The 23,398-nt window shown below is 41.4% G+C and overlaps 1 protein-coding gene across 4 annotated transcripts in view; it reads left to right on the forward strand.

Moving 5' to 3' along the window:
* tty (tweety) overlaps positions 1–23,398 on the forward strand; it is a 545,142-nt gene that overhangs the window by 365,375 nt on the left and 156,369 nt on the right. For all 4 annotated transcript variants that reach the window (XM_071695811.1, XM_071695809.1, XM_071695810.1 and 1 more), the window contains 2 exons: positions 6,730–6,884; positions 7,265–7,337. In XM_071695811.1, the coding sequence (XP_071551912.1) occupies positions 6,730–6,884; positions 7,265–7,337 (228 nt within the window). The remainder of the gene's footprint in view (positions 1–6,729; positions 6,885–7,264; positions 7,338–23,398) is intronic.

The raw sequence follows: 23,398 nt of genomic DNA on the forward strand, positions 1-23,398 counted from the left end.
TGATGCTTCTGTCCCTGTCAGAAACATAGCAGAAGTTATTCTTGCAGGAAAGGAAGCATTTATTCCCTCTTCCTCTAAGACTACTTCTTCATCCAATCCATGGTTCAACCACTCCTGTTCTGAGGTCATTCAGACAAGGATCAGGCATTTGAAGTTGGAAAAACTTTTATTCCTCTGGCTCCCATTCAGCTTTTATCACTGTCTGTAATCGCTGCAAGCACATTATCCATGAAGCGAAGCATTCCTTTATTCAAAGGAAATGCGATAACCTCTCCTCTTCATCCAGTGATAGGTCTTTCTGGTCTTTAGCTAAGGGCATCTCTATCAATTTCTGTCAATCTTTCTTTCTGTTCTGATGGTTCTGTAGCTGTCTCTCCCATAGACAAAGCTACTCTCTTTGGTTCCAGTTTCTCCTATAACTCCACCCCTGATGCTCCTCTTACTAATCCTATGCCTCTTCCCATAATCTCTTTTTGAACTGTCCAAAAAGGGCTTCTTCCTCTGGACACAAGCAAGGCCTATGGTCCTGATAGCATCCATCCCCATGTACTGAAAGAGTGTACCTCTAAACTTACATCTGTGCTTGCTCATCTTTTCCATTTATGTTTAAAAACCAGAACTTTTCCTTCGTTTTGGAAACATGCTATGAAAAACCCCATCCCTAAGAAGGGTGACTGTTCTGACCCATCTAACTATTGTCCTATTGCTTTGACATCTACCATTTCCAAAATCTACCTTTTCCAAAGTCTTTGAATCCCTTAAACACCTAAAAAGTGAGTCTTCTCTCTGATCACCAGTATGGCTTCCATAAGGCGAAATCCAATGGCGATATTCTTTTTTATCTTCCTAATGTCTGGTCATCATCCCTGAAAGATTTTAGGGAATCAAGTGTAGTTGCCCTTGATATATCTAAGGCTTTTGACAGGGTGTGGCATCGGGGTCTCTTTTCTAAGCTCCCCCTCATTTGGCTTCCCTCCCTCATTTTGCTCCTTCGTATCTTGATTCTTCTCTGGCCATTCTATCTCTGTGGTTGTTGATGAATCAGCCTATTCCCTTTTCTCCATCAACAGCATTTTCCCTTAAGGGTCTGTCATGTCCCCTACACTTTTACTCCTTTTATTCAATGATTTCCTCCCCTCCACAAATAATCCAGTGCACTCCTATGTTGACGACTCAACAGTGCATTCATCTACCTTTCAATTCTGCTCCCTCTTGTCACTTGATCTGCATCTTGTCTTGACGCAACTTCTTCAATGAATTCAGACTTGGACAGGATATCTCAGTGGGGTAGACGAAATCATGTTAAGTTTAATACCTCAAAGACCCAATTTTTACCCCTCTCTCTATCAAAACTCCTCACAACTCTCTTCTTTCCTTTGATGGTTCTGTGATTCCACCTCTTGACTTAATGAACATACTTGGCATTACTGTGATATCTACTCTTTCTTGGAAATTCCACACTATAGGAATAGCTAGGTCTGCCTCTAAGAAACTGGGTGTCCTGTTTAGATGTCAAAGCTTCTCTTCTGAACAATTGCTCCATTTATATAAGGGATTGATTCATCCTTGTATGGAGTACTGCTCTCACATTTGGGGTGGTTCTAGCTCTGCATCTTTACTTGACAGAGATGAGGCAAAAGCGATCCACCATATAAACTGTCCCAGGCTAATTTCCAAACTTAACCCCCTTGCCTTATGCCACAATGTTGGTTCACTTTGCCTGTTCTATAGGTATTGCTTTACTTTTTGCTCCTGAGAGTTGGCTGCTTGTGTACCCACACCACTAGTGAAACCATGCAATATTCACAAGCTGCTGCATCACATGATTATCATGTGGCCATCAGCTACTTAAGGTTGGGCCGTTCTGGTACCTGCTTCTTTCCCTACACGTCGAAGCTCTGGAACTCTCTACCCTCTCATGTCTTTCCCAATAACTATGACCTAGCACATTTCAAAAGACAGGTTTTTTTTACTTTCTCAAAAAGTCTTAAATATTTTCCCTTGTCTTTTCTTTTTGTTTCTGAATTCTCTATATTTCAATTAAAGTCAGCCTTGTTGTGGACTTTTGTCCGTGACTGGAGCCTTCAGCATGAAAATAAAAAGTAAGAGCGTTTAGGCAAGAGCATTAGCTAGAAACATTAGGTAAATTCAGTAGGTAGGAATGTCAGGCAAGAGCATTAGGTAGAAGTAGTCAGTAGGAACATTAGGTTGAATCCTCTGCAAACACTGCAATAGAGTTGCCCTCTGTCAGTGGCCTGTTAAGGGTGAAGTCTTAAAGGCTAAGAAGCAGCACTGGAGTTCACTAGTTACAGAGGCTTTGTTGCTGTGGCCACTCCCTTGAGAGAGTTCTAGGTGGCAACAGGCATCAGAGATATAGATAGACAGACAGATTTATCTATCTGTAACTCTGATACCTGTTCCAGTTGGAACTTCCTCAAAGGGAAGGCAATGCCTCAGCCTTAACAGGCCACTGAAAGTAATGTATTCAACTGTTGATGGATTAATAGTTAGTGGTAAAGAACTGGAATTCAAGGATCATGTAAGGGGAAGTTTACCCAATATGATTGGAGTCATGGAAACTAAGCTTACCAAAGAGTTCTACTGAGAGGAGTAAATGATAGCAAGAAAGGAAATAGAAGGTAAAAGAGTGGGGGAATAGCCCTCTTAATAAATGAGAGCCTAAATATTCAATAAATAGTGGAAAATGACCTATGCAGACAGTGCATAATGGGATTAATGATTGTAGGGAAGAAGAGCAATATGATTTTATTGTATAATCCAAAGAAGTGCAACAAATGGGGACAAATATACAATGATAACAGTAAATGAAATATTTAAATGCTCACATCTAAGAGGGTAAAATATTGATAATGAGGGATATAAGAGATAGACTGGAGGAACTTGGATTCTCATGGTGATAGGGAGTCATGGACTTATGAGTGTGTATATTCAAGAAAATTTCCTATGCAAGTATGCCTTGGAATACACTAGGATTAGTGGGACTGATACCCCATAATTACCATGCCTTATCTTCACTTATGTTAGCGTGGATGTTTGAATATGTGGTAGAAGAGGAAATTAAAAAAAGCGAGGTGAGACATGAAAAAATAGAGGAGATATAATCACTAAAACTAAACAGACCTCAATAATTTCTGTAGTATTGTAGATTGGGCAGTGGAATTCAGTAACCCGAAACAAAGCTTTGTGCTGAAAGGTTCTGTGAAATTTACAATGAAGAAGTAGAGGCATAGAAATTTGAAGCTTTTAATACAGAGGGATTTGTAAGAAAGAGGAGGAATTGGTTTAATAAGAGGTGTAATAAAGCAAAGAATTATTGAGATGTGCAATGGTGAAGATATAGACAGCACTCTAGCCAGCCAAGATATAAAAGAGCAGGGAATGAGTATAGAAGGATAAGAAAGCGGGAACAAAGAAACTTTTTGAAAAGGATATTGTAGACAAGACAGATGAAAATCCAAAAGTTTTCCATAAATTCATCTGGAGTTGCTTGTCATTTGCGAAACAGCTAATCGGGCTAAGAGATTTGGAGGGAAAAATTTTAGAGGATGATGTAAGACTATATGAGGAACTGAATGACAAGTTCAAAAGTGTTTTCATTGTAGAACACACTATAACCTAAACACCAGTGAGATGGAATGGGGAGAAGGTTTTGGAAATTGTTGAGAGATCTAGAAAAGATATAAACAGAGCGCTAAAAGGACATGCCATATATGAGGCCCATAGTCCTGATGCAGTTTCATCATATGTGCTAAAGATATGCTTGATAAGCCACTGGAATTATTGTTTGAGATATCACAGGGGACAGGCATAGTGACAAGGGGATGAAAAAAGGCAAAATTCATACTACATGTAAGAAAGGAGACTGAGAACAGGCAGTAAACTACAGCTCAGTCTCACTAATGAGTGTATGTATAGTGTTATGGAAAAGATGATTAGAAAGCAAGTGGATGTCTTTTCTATGGATGAAGAATTTTCTGAGTTAGACATAGCATGGTTTTAGGGAAAGGAGGTAATATGTAATTAATCTCATAGAGTTTTATGATAAAATGAGCTCAGTCCTGGACAAAAGGGGAAGGCTGGATGGATTATTTGTATTGGTACTGCAAGAAGGCATTTGACACTGTACGAAATAGGAGGCTGATTGATAGTTGGGTCATCATGTAGGAATAAGGGGGAAAACTCTGGATGGATAGATTATCTCAGTGGGAGGGAACAAAGGATACATGTTGGAGGAACCTTTTCCAAATGGGTTGATTTGATCAGCAGAGTACCACAGGGTTCTTTTCTGGAACCAATACTCATTTTTGTCCATATCAATGACTTCCCTAAATGTATGGAATCTTACCTGAATATGTTTGCAGATGATACAAAGGTTATAAAGGAAGTGAAAGGTGAGGAGCTTACAAGGGTAACCAAACAGACTCCAAAGTTGGTCTGAAACATGGTTCATGAAATTCAGTCTCAGCAAATGTAAAGTTATTAGCATGGGACAAGTGAAACATGGCCTCAATATGATTATTACCTAGCGGGAAATAGGCTTCAGGATTTTGTGTGTGAGAAGGACTAGGGAGTCAATTTTCTCCCTAACCTATCACTAGAGTCCAGTGCTTGGAGAGTAGTTAAGGGAACAGACTGACTGCTGGCAAATATCAGAAAAGCTTTCAAGTTCATGGATAAGGAAATATTTGTAAGCTGTTCATATCATACATAAGGCCAAAACTAGAATATACTTCTCAGATTTGGTCATCACACGTAAAGAAGCTCACACGTAAAGAAGCACTGAGAGCTCATAGAGATGGTCCAGAAGAGGGCAACAAAAGTGATAGCAGAAATAAGAGGCCTAAGGTACAGAGAAATGCTGGAGGCCTTATATATACCCACCTTGGAAGACAGAAGACTGAGAGGTGATCTGATCACACTCTTTAAGTTTCTAAAAGATTTTGACAAAATGGACAGTAGACAGTTCTGTGAGAGATATAGAGGTAGAGCAGCTGGAAGATATAACGTGAAATTAGGTAAGAAACTTGTGAATTCGGATGTAAAGAAATACTTTTATAAGAGTGATCAGTGAATGGACCAGATTGACTGAGGACATAGTTGATGCAGACAGCATACGTTAATTTAAGAGGTTGTGCAAAAGTAGAGAGTGTTCAAGAGATAGGGCCTCATGAATGTGGAACTCCCTCTCTGTACAGAACAAATATGCGATTACAAATAGATAATAAATAGCTAAGTACAATATGAAGTGTTTAGGATTTTTTAGCATTAGCTGAGGGTGAGGCTCCTTTAGGTTGCACTCCAACTTGCCCTCTTTTAGTATCTGTAGAATGCCTTTTTTTTTCGCATTATGGCATAATGATACTTTTCACATTACTACACAACACTGTCATTTGGATGCTTGTTCAATGCTGTTCTAAGGGTAGAATTAGGGAAAATAACAGATGAAACTGAGAGAAGCACAAACCTCTGTCATCTTGAATTCAAAGAGGGAGGATGATGAAGAGGCATTAGTGTGAGCTGTTGCAGTGCATGAAAAATGGAGCTGCAGCTGTCAGGAACCCACGAACCACATTGATGGGAATCTTGAGTATGCAGTTATCTGAATTTTGGAACCTTCCAAACTATGGATATTAAGACTGGAGATCTACCTGTATTTATATTAACTTTTATTTTTTGAATTTTTCCTGCTAATGTTATGCTACATACATTTTCTTTTCTAAGTGCAAGCAAATTGCATCTATTATAACTAAACTGATATGCACATTTTCATAGAAGATGTTTCATTATTGATTTTTTTTTTTTTTTTTTATACTTTGTCGCTGTCTCCCGCGTTTGCGAGGTAGCGCAAGGAAACAGACGAAAGAAATGGCCCAAACCCCCCCCCCCCCCCATACACATGTACATACACACGTCCACACACGCAAATATACATACCTACACAGCTTTCCATGGTTTACCCCAGACGCTTCACATGCCTTGATTCAATCCACTGACAGCACGTCAACCCCTGTATACCACATCGCTCCAATTCACTCTATTCCTTGCCCTCCTTTCACCCTCCTGCATGTTCAGGCCCCGATCACACAAAATCTTTTTCACTCCATCTTTCCACCTCCAATTTGGTCTCCCTCTTCTCCTCGTTCCCTCCACCTCCGACACATATATCCTCTTGGTCAATCTTTCCTCACTCATTCTCTCCATGTGCCCAAACCATTTCAAAACACCCTCTTCTGCTCTCTCAACCACGCTCCTTTTATTTCCACACATCTCTCTTACCCTTACGTTACTTACTCGATCAAACCACCCCACACCACACATTGTCCTCAAACATCTCATTTCCAGCACATCCATCCTCCTGCGCACAACTCTATCCATAGCCCACGCCTCGCAACCATACAACATTGTTGGAACCACTATTCCCTCAAACACTTGACAAATGTTCCATAGGGTTATTAGATATTTGGAGAGGATCCTTTTTACAGTACATGAAATTCCTTTTTTGAAATGGGGAAGGTGACATGAGTTAGACAGGTAGATAGAGAAATGATATTGTTTTGAAGTGAGTAATTTTTCATGTATAAGTATATGCAAAATTTTTGGATTATTTTAGAAGGCAAAAGTGTTTCTTTTCATTCTTCTTCTAAGGGTATACCCTTAAATATCATTTTTTTTTGTCATATAATTTATTGTTGATTGTCTGATTCACAGATGTCTGGAGCAGAAATGGGTGATACGGTGCACTTACTTGGTGTGGGGGAGCTTGGGAGGTGGGTAGGGACACTGGGCGTCACAGGAATTCTCATGATGGTGGTGCTGGTTGTTATGATTGGTGTAGCGCGGCACTCTCGATGCACACTTATCACGTAAGTAACCTTTTTTGCCATATCATGACTACAGCATTGATTTGATATTATGTCTTTCCACACTTTTATTGTGAATCTGTAATCGTTGATCCAGTATTTTAGATCTGTAGTCACCGCCTTGTTGTTATGAAAATTTCTCACATGTCATTATCATTGCCTTTGTCTACAGATTTTAGATGCCATAGAAGAAATAACATATTTAAGTTCCACTCCTGATAGTATTTTTCACAACTTTTCATTTCCCCCAACTTTTACTACGCAAAAGAATTTATCAGTGTGATCCTTCATTTTGTGATCCCACATTAGTAAATTCATATATATTTTTGATATCAGTGCTACAATACATTTTATCCTTTCATAATTTTTTTTATATTTTATAGGTTCTCAGTTCTGGGTCTTCTTGCTATGATCCTGTGTTGGGGTTTGACTTCAGTCTACTTAGTAACTTCTGTTGTGAGTATGCAGTTTAAGTTTTGTATTCTATGATATGACTGTCATCATAGTAAAAAGCTAAGTGCCCCATTAGAGTGTTAGAAATAAAATGGGAGCATCAGTCAAGGGAGAAATGTGATTACATTCTCAGGAAGAGTTAACAGAGGGAAAAATGTGAACGTGAATTATAATCAAGGTCAAGCATAGTGGTGCCAACCCTTACCTACAGATGTTAGATATGAATATGGAGTGGAGCAGACATTTCCTTGATACAGGATGCTGAAAGGAGCTGTCTGAGGGGTCCTTACAGTGTTACCAAATGGGATAGAGTAAGTATTGCTCAGGTGTACATGTGTGGAATATCAGAGAGAAAAGTATATGGGATATGGTGTCAAAGAATGAGTTAAAGAAATACCTTGAAGTGGTTTATATGTGTGGGTAGGATGTTTGATGATGTGTTGATAAAGAAACTATGTAAGAGGACAAAAGAAAAAATTATAACAAGGAAAGGAATTCTGGCATTCTTGGAGGTGAAAGTAAGGACTACACTGAGAAAGAGGACCCAGGAAAGTATGGTTTGAGATGGACCATGCTAGGAAGGTGTGTTTTTGGACAGGGCACCCTTGAGAATTTTCTGCTGTTTTAACTCATCTAGGGAGATACCTTTTGGGGAATGAGGAATCTAGAGATAAAGATAAACAAATAGACTGCCATTATGTGCAAAATTTCCAAATCAGTTAGACTATAGGAAACTATGCTCTAAATTATGACCATTAGGTAGCATCATAGTGATAGGGTCATTGATTGAGAGCCCAGCTTATTTGTGTGTGTTGTTGTGTTGTGCCATCTTTTATTGTGCTAAAAATATTAAGATGGAGTGCTGTATACTGTTTGGTTCAGAGTTTCATAGGTTCTCATGAGACAGAGTTAGTAGACTGACTGATTTTAGGCAGACAAATCCAGCAAATGAGCATCATGCACCAAGCTAACTTCAAGTTAGATGTCTGTTGACAGGAAACTTGGAATGATGCTCATCATTGCACTGTACCTTAGACCAAAATGAATATTCTTTCAGAAGCATATTTGTAGCCCAGCACTGTGTGGCATTTTGACATTAAGCATTAATGTGGTTTATATTTAAATAGCAGTTGTGAACAAACCAAGCCATAAGCATTTTGAGAAATAATTCAAGAGTTCACAACACTGTAAGACAGTTTTTGTTTCTGGGTAGTAAGTATTATTTCATAATTGCTTATGAGTAAAAAGTAGAGAACTATGCTCTTACTCCCTTCAAACTTTACTTCTATGACCAGGACAGTCATATTTTGAAATTTACCTATTTCCAGTTTGATAACGGGCAAATAAACACATGTTTATTCACATAAAGTCTGAAAAATAACAACATATGAATCAAAATTAACATGTATTTACAATACTGTTAAACAAAGGTGATCACTAAAGATTTATAAGTGAGTAGTTTTTCAAGATTTACAATTGTTCTGTAAATCACTTTCACAAATCAGACCCCAAATGTAATCTCCCTTCATTTTATATTTTATTTTTATTATACTTTGTCGCTGTCTCCCGCGTTTGCGAGGTAGCGCAAGGAAACAGACGAAAGAAATGGCCCAACCCCCCCCATACACATGTATATACATACGTCCACACACGCAAATATACATACCTACACAGCTTTCCATGGTTTACCCCAGACGCTTCACATGCCTTGATTCAATCCACTGACAGCATGTCAACCCCGGTATACCACATCGCTCCAATTCACTCTATTCCTTGCCCTCCTTTCACCCTCCTGCATGTTCAGGCCCCGATCACACAAAATCTTTTTCACTCCATCTTTCCACCTCCAATTTGGTCTCCCTCTTCTCCTCGTTCCCTCCACCTCCGACACATATATCCTCTTGGTCAATCTTTCCTCACTCATTCTCTCCATGTGCCCAAACCACTTCAAAACACCCTCTTCTGCTCTCTCAACCACGCTCTTTTTATTTCCACACATCTCTCTTACCCTTACATTACTCACTCGATCAAACCACCTCACACCACACATTGTCCTCAAACATCTCATTTCCAGCACATCCATCCTCCTGCGCACAACTCTATCCATAGCCCACGCCTCGCAACCATACAACATTGTTGGACCACTATTCCTTCAAACATACCCATTTTTGCTTTCGGAGATAATGTTCTCGACTTCCACACATTCTTCAAGGCCCCCAGAATTTTCGCCCCCTCCCCCACCCTATGATCCACTTCCGCTTCCATGGTTCCATCCGCTGCCAGATCCACTCCCAGATATCTAAAACACTTCACTTCCTCCAGTTTTTCTCCATTCAAACTCACCTCCCAATTGACTTGACCCTCAACCCTACTGTACCTAATAACCTTGCTCTTATTCACATTTACTCTTAACTTTCTTCTTCCACACACTTTACCAAACTCAGTCACCAGCTTCTGCAGTTTCTCACATGAATCAGCCACCAGCGCTGTATCATCAGCGAACAACAACTGACTCACTTCCCAAGCTCTCTCATCCCCAACAGACTTCATACTTGCCCCTCTTTCCAAAACTCTTGCATTTACCTCCCTAACAACCCCATCCATAAACAAATTAAACAACCATGGAGACATCACACACCCCTGCTGCAAACCTACATTCACTGAGAACCAATCACTTTCCTCTCTTCCTACACGTACACATGCCTTACATCCTCGATAAAAACTTTTCACTGCTTCTAACAACTTTCCTCCCACACCATATATTCTTAATACCTTCCACAGAGCATCTCTATCAACTCTATCATATGCCTTCTCCAGATCCATAAATGCTACATACAAATCCATTTGCTTTTCTAAGTATTTCTCACATACATTCTTCAAAGCAAACACCTGATCCACACATCCTCTACCACTTCTGAAACCACACTGCTCTTCCCCGATCTGATGCTCTGTACATGCTTTCACCCTCTCAATTAATACCCTCCCATATAATTTACCAGGAATACTCAATAAACTTATACCTCTGTAATTTGAGCACTCACTCTTATCCCCTTTGCCTTTGTACAATGGCACTATGCACGCATTCCGCCAATCCTCAGGCACCTCACCATAAGTCATACATACATTAAATAACCTTACCAACCAGTCCACAATACAGTCACCCCCTTTTTTAATAAATTCCACTGCATTACCATCCAAACCTGCTGCCTTGCCGGCTTTCATCTTCCGCAAAGCTTTCACTACCTCTTCTCTGTTTACCAAATCATTTTCCCTAACCCTCTCACTTTGCACACCACCTCGACCAAAACACCCTATATCTGCCACTCTATCATCAAACACATTCAACAAACCTTCAAAATACTCACTCCATCTCCTTCTCACATCACCACTACTTGTTATCACCTCCCCATTTGCGCCCTTCACTGAAGTTCCCATTTGCTCCCTTGTCTTACGCACTTTATTTACCTCCTTCCAGAACATCTTTTTATTCTCTCTAAAATTTAATGATACTCTCTCACCCCAACTCTCATTTGCCCTTTTTTTCACCTCTTGCACCTTTCTCTTGACCTCCTGTCTCTTTCTTTTATACATCTCCCACTCAATTGCATTTTTTCCCTGCAAAAATCGTCCAAATGCCTCCCTCTTCTCTTTCACTAATACTCTTACTTCTTCATCCCACCACTCACTACCCTTTCTAATCAACCCACCTCCCACTCTTCTCATGCCACAAGCATCTTTTGCGCAATCCATCACTGATTCCCTAAAACATCCCATTCCTCCCCCACTCCCCTTACTTCCATTGTTCTCACCTTTTTCCATTCTGTACTCAGTCTCTCCTGGTACTTCCTCACACAGGTCTCCTTCCCAAGCTCACTTACTCTCACCACCCTCTTCACCCCAACATTCACTCTTCTTTTCTGAAAACCCATACAAATCTTCACCTTAGCCTCCACAAGATAATGATCAGACATCCCTCCAGTTGCACCTCTCAGCACATTAACATCCAAAAGTCTCTCTTTCGCACGCCTGTCAATTAACACGTAATCCAATAACGCTCTCTGGCCATCTCTCCTACTTACATAAGTATACTTATGTATATCTCGCTTTTTAAACCAGGTATTCCCAATCATCAGTCCTTTTTCAGCACATAAATCTACAAGCTCTTCACCATTTCCATTTACAACACTGAACACCCCATGTATACCAATTATTCCCTCAACTGCCACATTACTCACCTTTGCATTCAAATCACCCATCACTATAACCCGGTCTCGTGCATCAAAACCACTAACACACTCATTCAGCTGCTCCCAAAACACTTGCCTCTCATGATCTTTCTTCTCATGCCCAGGTGCATATGCACCAATAATCACCCACCTCTCTCCATCAACTTTCAGTTTTACCCATATTAATCGAGAATTTACTTTCTTACATTCTATCACATACTCCCACAACTCCTGTTTCAGGAGTATTGCTACTCCTTCCCTTGCTCTTGTCCTCTCACTAACCCCTGACTTTACTCCCCAGACATTCCCAAACCACTCTTCCCCTTTACCCTTGAGCTTCGTTTCACTCAGAGCCAAAACATCCAGGTTCCTTTCCTCAAACATACTACCTATCTCTCCTTTTTTCACATCTTGATTACATCCACACACATTTAGGCACCCCACTCTGAGCCTTCGAGGAGGATGAGCACTCCCCGCGTGACTCCTTCTTCTGTTTCCCATTTTAGAAAGTTATGTAGTACAGAATGGAAAAAGGTGAGAACAATGGAAGTAAGGGGAGTGGGGGAGGAATGGGATGTTTTAGGGAATCAGTGATGGATTGCGCAAAAGATGCTTGTGGCATGAGAAGAGTGGGAGGTGGGTTGATTAGAAAGGGTAGTGAGTGGTGGGATGAAGAAGTAAGAGTATTAGTGAAAGAGAAGAGAGAGGCATTTGGACGATTTTTGCAGGGAAAAAATGCAATTGAGTAGGAGATGTATAAAAGAAAGAGACAGGAGGTCAAGAGAAAGGTGCAAGAGGTGAAAAAAAGGGCAAATGAGAGTTGGGGTGAGAGAGTATCATTAAATTTTAGGGAGAATAAAAAGATGTTCTGGAAGGAGGTAAATAAAGTGCGTAAGACAAGGGAGCAAATGGGAACTTCAGTGAAGGGCGCAAATGGGGAGGTGATAACAAGTAGTGGTGATGTGAGAAGGAGATGGAGTGAGTATTTTGAAGGTTTGTTGAATGTGTTTGATGATAGAGTGGCAGATATAGGGTGTTTTGGTCGAGGTGGTGTGCAAAGTGAGAGGGTTAGGGAAAATGATTTGGTAAACAGAGAAGAGGTAGTGAAAGCTTTGCGGAAGATGAAAGCCGGCAAGGCAGCAGGTTTGGATGGTATTGCAGTGGAATTTATTAAAAAAGGGGGTGACTGTATTGTTGACTGGTTGGTAAGGTTATTTAATGTATGTATGACTCATGGTGAGGTGCCTGAGGATTGGCGGAATGCGTGCATAGTGCCATTGTACAAAGGCAAAGGGGATAAGAGTGAGTGCGCAAATTACAGAGGTATAAGTTTGTTGAGTATTCCTGGTAAATTATATGGGAGGGTATTGATTGAGAGGGTGAAGGCATGTGCAGAGTATCAGATTGGGGAAGAGCAGTGTGGTTTGAGAAGTGGTAGAGGATGTGTGGATCAGGTGTTTGCTTTGAAGAATGTATGTGAGAAATACTTAGAAAAGCAAATGGATTTGTATGTAGCATTTATGGATCTGGAGAAGGCATATGATAGAGTTGATAGAGATGCTCTGTGGAAGGTATTAAGAATATATGGTGTGGGAGGAAAGTTGTTAGAAGCAGTGAAAAGCTTTTATCGAGGATGTAAGGCATGTGTACGTGTAGGAAGAGAGGAAAGTGATTGGTTCTCAGTGAATGTAGGTTTGCGGCAGGGGTGTGTGATGTCTCCATGGTTGTTTAATTTGTTTATGGATGGGGTTGTTAGGGAGGTAAATGCAAGAGTTTTGGAAAGAGGGGCAAGTATGAAGTCTGTTGGGGATGAGAGAGCTTGGGAAGTGAGTCAGTTGTTGTTCGCTGATGATACAGCGCTGGTGGTTGATTCATGTGAGAAACTGCAGAAGCTGGTGACTGAGTTTGGTAAAGTGTGTGGAAGAAGAAAGTTAAGAGTAAATGTGAATAAGAGCAAGGTTATTAGGTACAGTAGGGTTGAGGGTCAAGTTAATTGGGAGGTGAGTTTGAATGGAGAAAAACTGGAGGAAGTGAAGTGTTTTAGATATCTGGGAGTGGATCTGGCAGCGGATGGAACCATGGAAGCGGAAGTGGATCATAGGGTGGGGGAGGGGGCGAAAATTCTGGGGGCCTTGAAGAATGTGTGGAAGTCGAGAACATTATCTCGGAAAGCAAAAATGGGTATGTTTGAAGGAATAGTGGTTCCAACAATGTTGTATGGTTGCGAGGCGTGGGCTATGGATAGAGTTGTGCGCAGGAGGATGGATGTGCTGGAAATGAGATGTTTGAGGACAATGTGTGGTGTGAGGTGGTTTGATCGAGTGAGTAACGTAAGGGTAAGAGAGATGTGTGGAAATAAAAAGAGCGTGGTTGAGAGAGCAGAAGAGGGTGTTTTGAAGTGGTTTGGGCACATGGAGAGGATGAGTGAGGAAAGATTGACCAAGAGGATATATGTGTCGGAGGTGGAGGGAACAAGGAGAAGAGGGAGACCAAATTGGAGGTGGAAAGATGGAGTGAAAAAGATTTTGTGTGATCGGGGCCTGAACATGCAGGAGGGTGAAAGGAGGGCAAGGAATAGAGTGAATTGGAGCGATGTGGTATACCGGGGTTGACGTGCTGTCAGTGGATTGAATCAAGGCATGTGAAGCGTCTGTGGTAAGCCATGGAAAGCTGTGTAGGTATGTATATTTGCGTGTGTGGACGTATGTATGGGGGGGTTGGGCCATTTCTTTCGTCTGTTTCCTTGCGCTACCTTGCAAACGCGGGAGACAGCGACAAAGTATAATAAAATGAATAATATATATATAGTTATATATATTCCTTGGTAGCGGTGTTCAAAGTCCAGTATGTCCTGGTGGAAGTGCTCACCATGCTTCTCCAAATATGCTTCCATGTTTTCCTTGAATTTATCAAGATGAGCATCAAGGATATGGTATTTGAGAGACATCATGCAGCCTATTTTGCCAAAGTTCTTCGCCATAGTCTCAACCAGCTCCACATAGTTTTCGGCCTTGTGATTGCCTAGGAAGGCAGAACCACTGCAACACAGCTGTACCAAGGTGCTTTCTCCTTCCAAGTGAGCATCTTGGGAATTCCTTGCATTCCAGGATCTTCATTATCTGTGGTCCAATGAAGACACTGGCTTTGGCCTTTGCCTCAGACAGCTTAGGGAAGAAGTCTTGAGGGTACTTCAAGGCTGCAGACTCCTTGTCTATAGCTGTAACAATCTGTCTATTTATCTATATCTCTGATGCCCATTCCCTCTGAGAACTTACATCAAGGGATGTCCATGGCAAAAGAGTCTCCACTTATCCCTGCCCTTACATGCCTCCCTAGCATTCTTTTCACATGCCCAAAACACCTCAAAGTATTACGTTCCACCCATTCTATCGCTCCACAATTCATTCCCTGTGCATTCCTTACTATACCACATTTGTCATGCACCCTTTCATTTCTTCCTTCATTCCATCCAGTTACACCACATGCTCTTCTCAAATAGCTCATTTGCACAGCCTGGATTCTTGACCTCTGTGCCTCATTCCACGTCCATGTGTTAATTGCATAGGTCAGGGCTGGGAGAACTATGCTGTCCCTTAATCCTCTTTTCACTTCCATTGTTACACTCCTACCCTTCATTATTCTATTAAGGGACCCAATGACTCTTCTACCCTGTTCTGTTGTCTCCCTTATCTCTCCTTCCATATCACCACACTTACCCAAGACAGCTCCCAGATACTTAGATTCCCCTGCTCCTTCCAGTCTTTTTCCCCCCAATTTCAACAGCACAATTTAGTCCACTTTCTTCTTTCACTCTATATGGTTTTTCAAAATTTATACTTTCACTCCGTTTCCTTTCAAACACCAGTACTTTACTTTTACTTGCATTTACCTTTAATCTCCTCTGCTTACACACATCATAAAACACACTTACAACCTTCTGAGACTCCTCCTCACTCTCTGCAAACAACACTATCATCCACAAACAGGCTTGCCGCTAGCCACCACATCTCACCGCCACACTCCATCTCTACACCCTCTTTCCCTAGTTTTGCTTTCATCTCTTATGTATTTGATGATAGAGAGGCAGATATAAGGTGTTTTGGTCAAGGTGGTGTGCAAAGTGAGAGGGTTAGGGAGAATGATTTGGTAAACAGAGAAGAGCTAGTAAAAGCTTTGTGGAAGATGAAAGCCGGCAAGGCAGTGGGTTTGGATGGTATTGCAGTGTAATTTATCAAAAAGGGGGTGACTGTATTGTTGACTGGTTGGTAAGGTTATTTAACGTATGTATGACTCATGGTGAGGTGCCTGAAGATTGGTGGAATGCTTGCATAGTGCCATTGTACAAAGGCAAAGGGAATAAAAGTGAGTGCTCAAATTACAGAGGCATAAGTTTGTTGACTATTCCTGGGAAATTATATGGGAGGGTATTGATTGAGAGGGTGAAGGCATGTACAGAGCATCAGATTGGGGAAGAGCAGTGTGGTTTCAGAAGTGGTAGAGGATGTGTGGATCAGGTGTTTGCTTTGAAGAATGTATGTGAGAAATACTTAGAAAAGCAAATGGATTTGTATGTAATATTTATGGATCTGGAGAAGGCATATGATAGAGTTGATAGAGATAATCTGTGGAAGGTATTAAGAATATATGGTGTGGGAGGCAAGTTGTTAGAAGCAGTGAAAAGCTTTTATTGAGGATGTAAGGCAGTGTATGAGTGGGAAGAGAGGAAAGTGATTGGTTCTCAGTGAATGTTGGATTGTGGCAGGGGTGCATGATGTCTCCATGGTTGTTTAATTTGTTTATGGATAGGGTTGTTAGGGAGGTGAATGCAAGAGTTTTGGAAAGGGGCAAGTATGCAGTCTGTTGTGGATGAGAGAGCTTGGGAAGTGAGTCAGTTGTTGTTCGTTGATGATACAGCGCTGGTGGTTGATTCGGGTTAGAAAATGCAGAAGCTGGTGACTGACTTTGGTAAAGTGTGTGAAAGAAGAAAGCTGAGAGTAAATGTGAATAAGAGCAAGGTTATTAGGTACAGTAGGGATGAGGGACAAGTCAGTTGGGAAGTAAGTTTGAATGGAGAAAAACTGGAGGAAGTGGATTGTCTTAGATATCTGGGAGTGGATTTGGCAGCGGATGGAACCATGGAAGCAGAAGTGAATCATAGGTTGGGGGAGGGGGCGAAAGTTCTGGGAGCGTTGAAAAATGTGTGGAAGTCGAGAACGTTACCTTGAAAAGCAAAAGTGGGTATGTTTGAAGGAATAGTGGTTCCAACAATGTTTTATAGTTGCGAGGCATGGGCTATAGATAGAGTTGTGCGGAGGAGGGTGGATGTGCTTGAAACGAGATGTTTGAGGACAATATGTGGTGTGAGGTGGTTTGATCGAGTAAGTAATGAAAGGGTAAGAGAGATTTGAGGTAATAAAATGAGTGTGGTTTAGAGAGTAGAAGAGGGTGTTTTGAAATGGTTTGGTTACATGGAGAGAATGAATGAGGAAAGATTGACAAAGAGGATATATGTGTCAGAGGTGGAGGGAACGAGAAGTGGAAGACCAAATTGGAGGTGGAAAGGTGGAGTGAAAAAGATTTTGAGTGATTGTGGCCTGAACATGCAGGAAGGTGAAAGGTGTGCAAGGAATAGAGTGAATTGGAACAACATGGTATACTGGGGTCGACGTGCTGTCAATGGATTGAATCAGAGCATGTGAAGCGTTTGGGGTAAACCATAGAAAGTTTTGTCTTGATCACCATCAGCCATGTTGAAATGCCTTGTAAACCTTGCACATCATAGCTGATGCTGCCATGGGGTACTTTTTTGCACTTGTTTTGATAGATTGGCCACAGACAAAGCAAAATGCATGCAGCCTCTAGATGCCATCTCAGAAAAATGTATGTATATGTATCCACTTAGGCGGCCAGATCTAAACTGAACTGGTTGCTCAAGGCCCTTATATTGATACTACTATTTAGACTACTGGAAATTTCTAGAAAGTTCTATATCAGCTACTCAGCATTGAATTTAACTGGAATGTTCTGAAAAATAGTTATTTTAAAATATCACTGTCCTGATCAAAAAAGCAAAGTTTCAAGAGAATGATAGCGATCCTCTATACTCTTTTGATGTAATCAGTTAAAAATAACACTTATTACCCTAGAAAAAAATGAAAATATGATACACAGTAATAGTTTAATGAAAATACTGTCATAGAATAGTTAACTGACAGCACTTAGTAGCCCTGAATCAGGGCATGTGAAGCATCTGGGGTAAACCATGGAAAGGTCTGTGTGGCCTGGATGTGGATGAGGAGCTGTGGTTTCGGTGCATTACATATGACAGTCAGAGAGTGAGTGTGAACGAATGTGGTCTTTTTTGTCTGTTTTCCTGGCACTACCTTGCTAAAGGGGGGAGGGGGGGATGCTGTTACATATGTGGGGGCAAGCAAGTATGAATATGTACATGTGAATATATGTATATATCTTTGTATATATATGTGTGTGTGTATGGGCGTGAGTTCGTTAGTAGTTTTGATGCACGAGACCGGGTTATAGTGATGGGTGATTTAAATGCAAAGGTGAGTACTGTGGCAGTTGAGGGAATAATTGGTGTACATGGGGTGTTCAGTGTTGTAAATGGAAATGGTGAAGAGCTTGTAGATTTGTGTGCTGAAAAAGGACTGGTGATTGGGAATACCTGGTTTAAAGAGAGAGATATACATAATTATACATATGTAAGTAGAAGAGATGGCCAGAGAGCATTATTGGATTATGTGTTCATTGATAGGCACGTGAAAGAGAGCCTTTTGGATGTTAATGTGCTGAGAGGTGCAACTGGAGGGATGTCTGATCATTATCTTGTGGAGGCAAAGGTGAAGATTTGTAGAGGTTTTCAGAAATGAAGGGAGAAAGTTGGGGTGAAGAGAGTGGTGAGAGTATGTGAGCTTTGGAAGAAGACTTGTGTGAGGAAGTACCAGGAGAGACTGAGTGCAGAATAGAAAAAGGTGAGAGCAAATTATGTAAGGCGAGTGGGGGAGAAATGGGATGTATTTAGGGAAGAAGTGATGGTTTGCGCAGAAGATGCTTGTGGCATGAGAAGCGTGGGAGGTGGGCAGATTAGAAAGGGTAGTGAGTGGTGACATAAAGAAGTAAGATTATTAGTGAAAGAGAAGAGAGAGGCATTTGGACGATTTTTGCCGGGAAATGGTGTGAATCACTGGGAGATGTATAAATGAGAGGCAGGAGGTCAAGAGAAAGGTGCAAGAGGTGAAAAAGAGGTCAAATGAGAGTTGGGGTGAGAGAGTATCATTAAATATTAGGGAGAATAAAAAGATGCAATTGAGTGGGAGATGTATAAAAGAAAGAGACAGGAGGTCAAGAGAAAGGTGCAAGAGGTGAAAAAGAGGGCAAATGAGAGTTGGGGTGAGAGAGTATCATTAAATTTTAGGGAGAATAAAAAGATGCTCTGGAAGGAGGTAAATAAAGTGCGTAAGACAAGGGAGCAAATGGGAACTTCAGTGAAGGGCACAAATGGGGAGGTGATAACAAGTAGTGGTGATGTGAGAAGGAGATGGAGTGAGTATTTTGAAGGTTTGTTGAATGTGTTTGATGATAGAGTGGCAGATATAGGGTGTTTTGGTCGAGGTGGTGTGCAAAGTGAGAGGGTTAGGGAAAATGATTTGGTAAACAGAGAAGAGGTAGTGAAAGCTTTGCGGAAGATGAAAGCCGGCAAGGCAGCAGGTTTGGATGGTATTGCAGTGGAATTTATTAAAAAAGGGGGTGACTGTATTGTTGACTGGTTGGTAAGGTTATTTAATGTATGTATGACTCATGGTGAGGTGCCTGAGGATTGGCAGAATGCGTGCATAGTGCCATTGTACAAAGGCAAAGGGGATAAGAGTGAGTGCTCAAATTACAGAGGTATAAGTTTGTTGAGTATTCCTGGTAAATTATATGGGAGGGTATTGATTGAGAGGGTGAAGGCATGTACAGAGCATCAGATTGGGGAAGAGCAGTGTGGTTTGAGAAGTGGTAGAGGATGTGTGGATCAGGTGTTTGCTTTGAAGAATGTATGTGAGAAATACTTAGAAAAGCAAATGGATTTGTATGTAGCATTTATGGATCTGGAGAAGGCATATGATAGAGTTGATAGAGATGCTCTGTGGAAGGTATTAAGAATATATAGTGTGGGAGGCAAGTTGTTAGAAGCAGTGAAAAGTTTTTATCGAGGATGTAAGGCATGTGTACGTGTAGGAAGAGAGGAAAGTGATTGGTTCTCAGTGAATGTAGGTTTGCGGCAGGGGTGTGTGATGTCTCCATGGTTGTTTAATTTGTTTATGGATGGGGTTGTTAGGGAGGTGAATGCAAGAGTTTTGGAAAGAGGGGCAAGTATGAAGTCTGTTGGGGATGAGAGAGCTTGGGAAGTGAGTCAGTTGTTGTTCGCTGATGATACAGCGCTGGTGGCTGATTCATGTGAGAAACTGCAGAAGCTGGTGACTGAGTTTGGTAAAGTGTGTGAAAGAAGAAAGTTAAGAGTAAATGTGAATAAGAGCAAGGTAATTAGGTACAGTAGGGTTGAGGGTCAAGTCAATTGGGAGGCAAGTTTGAATGGAGAAAAACTGGAGGAAGTAAAGTGTTTTAGATATCTGGGAGTGGATCTGGCAGCGGATGGAACCATGGAAGCGGAAGTGGATCATAGGCTGGGGGAGGGGGCGAAAATCCTGGGAGCCTTGAAGAATGTGTGGAAGTCGAGAACATTATCTCGGAAAGCAAAAATGGGTATGTTTGAAGGAATAGTGGTCCCAACAATGTTGTATGGTTGCGAGGTGTGGGCTATGGATAGAGTTGTGTGCAGGAGTATGGATGTGCTGGAAATGAGATGTTTGAGGACAATATGTGGTGTGAGGTGGTTTGATTGAGTAAGTAACATAAGGGTAAGAGAGATGTGTGGAAATAAAAAGAGCGTGGTTGAGAGAGCAGAAGAGGGTGTTTTGAAATGGTTTGGGCACATGGAGAGAATGAGTGAGGAAAGATTGACCAAGAGGATATATGTGTCGGAGGTGGAGGGAACGAGAAGTGGGAGACCAAATTGGAGGTGGAAAGATGGAGTGAAAAAGATTTTGTGTGATCGGGGCCTGAACATGCAGGAGGGTGAAAGGAGGGCAAGGAATAGAGTGAATTGGATCGATGTGGTATACCAGGGTTGACGTGCTGTCAGTGGATTGAATCAGGGCATGTGAAGCGTCTGTGGTAAACCATGGAAAGCTGTGTAGGTATGTATATTTGCGTGTGTGGACGTGTATGTATATACATGTGTATGGGGGTGGGTTGGGCCATTTCTTTCGTCTGTTTCCTAGCGCTACCTCGCAAACGTGGGAGACAAAAAAAAAAAAAAAAAGATGTTTTGGAAGGAGGTAAATAAAGTGCGTAAGACAAGAGAACAAATGGGTACATAGGTGAAGGGGGCTAATGGGGAGGTAATAACAAGCAGTGGTGATGTGAGAAAGAGATGGAGTGAGTACTTTGAAGATTTTTTCAATGTGTTAGATGATAGAGTGGCAGATATAGGGTGTTTTGATTGAGGTGGTGTGTGAAGTGAGAGGGTCAGGGAGAATGATTTGCTAAACAGAGAAGAGGTAGTAAAAGCTTTGCAGAAGATGAAAGCGGGCAAGGGAGTGAGTTTGGATGGATCTGCAGTGGAATTTATTAAAAGAGGGGTGACTGTGTTGTTGACTGGTTGGTAAGGATATCTAATGTATGTATGACTCATGGTGAGGTGCCTGAGAATAGGCAAAATGCATACATATTGCCATTGTGCAAAAGCAAAGGGGATAAAGGTGAGTGTTCAAGTTACAGAGATATAAGTTTGTTGAGTATTCCTGGGAAATCATATGGTAGGGTATTGATTGAGAGGGTGAAAGCATGTACAGAGCATCAGATTGGGGAGGAGCAGTATGCTTTCAGAAGTGGTAGAGGATGTGTGGATCAGGTGTTTGCTTTGAAGAATGTATGTGAGAAATACTTAGAAAAGCAAATGGATTTGTATGTAGCATTTATGGATCTGGAGAAGGCATATGATAGAGTTGATAGAGATGCTCTGTGGAAGGTATTAAGAATATACGGTGAGGGAGGCAAGTTGCTAGAAGCAGTGAAAAGTTTTTATTGAGGATGTAAGGCATGTGTACGAGTATGAAGAGAGGAAAGTGATTGGTTCTCACTGAATGTCAGTTTGTGGCAGGGGTGCTTGATATCTCCATGGTTGTTTAATTTGTGTTTGGATGGGGTTGTTAGGTAGGTGAATGCAAGAATTTTGGAGAAAGGGGCAAGTATGCAGTCTGTTGTGGATGAGAGGGCTTGGGAAGTGAGTCAGTTGTTGTTCGCTGATGATACAGCGCTGGTGGTTGATTTGGGTGAGAAACTGCAGAAGCTAGTGACTTAGTTTGGTAAAGTGCGTGAAAGAAGAAAGCTGAGAGTAAACGTGAATAAGAGCAAGGTTATTAGGTACAGTAGGGTTGAGGGACAATTCATTTGGGAGGTAAGTTTGAATGGAGAAAAACCGGAGGGAGTGAAGTGTTTTAGATATCTGGGAGTGGTTTGGCAGTGGATGGAACCATGGAAGTGGAAGTGAGTCACAGGGTGGGAGGGGGTGAAAGTTCTGGGAGCATTGAAAAATGTGTGAAAGGCGAGAACGTTATCTCCGAAAGCAAAAATGGGTATGTTTGAAGGAATAGTGGTTCCAACTATGTTATATTGTTGCGAGACATGGGCTATAGATAGAGTTGTGCAGAGGTGGGTGGATGTGTTGGAAATGAGATGTTTGAGGACAACATGTGGTGTGAGGTGGTTTGATCGAGTAAGTAATGAAAGGGTAAGAGAGATGTGCGGTAATAAAAAGATACTGGTTAAGAGAGCAGAAGAGGGTGTTTTGAAATGGTTTGGTCACGTGGAGAGAATGAGTGAGGAAAGATTGACAAAGAGGTTATATGTGTCACAGATGGAGGGAACAAGGAGAAGTGGGAGACCAAATTGGAGGTGGAAGGATGGAGTGAAAGATTTTGAGCGATCGGGGCCTGAACATACAGGAGGGTGAAAGGTGTGCTAGGAATAGAGTGAATTGGAACGATGTGGTGTACTGTGGTCAACTGCTGTCAATGGATTGAACCAGGATATGTGAAGTGTCTGGATGAACCATGGAAAGTTTTATGGGGCCTGGATGTGGAAAGGGTGCTGTAATTTTGGTGCATTACACATGACAGCTAGAGACTGAGTGTGAACAAATGTGGCCTTTGTTGTCTTTTCATGGCGCTACCTCGCGCGTGCACAGGGGGAGTGTGGTGCCATTCCAAATGTGACAGGGTGGTGATGGGAATGGACGAAGGCAGCAAGTATGAACATGTACATGTGTATGTATGTATATATCTGTGTATGTATATGTATGTATACGTTGAAATGTATCAGTATGTATATGTGCGTGTGTGGGTGTTTATGTATATACATGTGTATGTGAGTGGGTTGTGCCATTCTTTCATCTGTTTCCTTGCGCTACCTTGCTGTTGCGGGAGGCAGCAACAAAGTATAATAAGTATAGATAAAGATGATGTTAACTCATAACACTAATTCAACAAAGCTACCGATTGTTCATGCTTGGCCTCAGATAAAAATCTTTATCCAATAATCTTGTAGTATAGTGGTGCCTAGAAAGTTTACAAACTTTCAGGAATGATTAAGGCTGTATAAAATGGCTCCAAGCTTTATGACCCAGATATCTTAACCCAAGTATCTGTCACATTTGGTAGTTATGATCTAGGGGTGGAACATGTTGTACAGCCAAAGTTTTAGTGAAAATCTGTTGCA

Source organism: Panulirus ornatus, chromosome 58 (genome assembly GCF_036320965.1).
Source record: "Panulirus ornatus isolate Po-2019 chromosome 58, ASM3632096v1, whole genome shotgun sequence".
Lineage (NCBI taxonomy): Eukaryota > Metazoa > Arthropoda > Malacostraca > Decapoda > Palinuridae > Panulirus > Panulirus ornatus.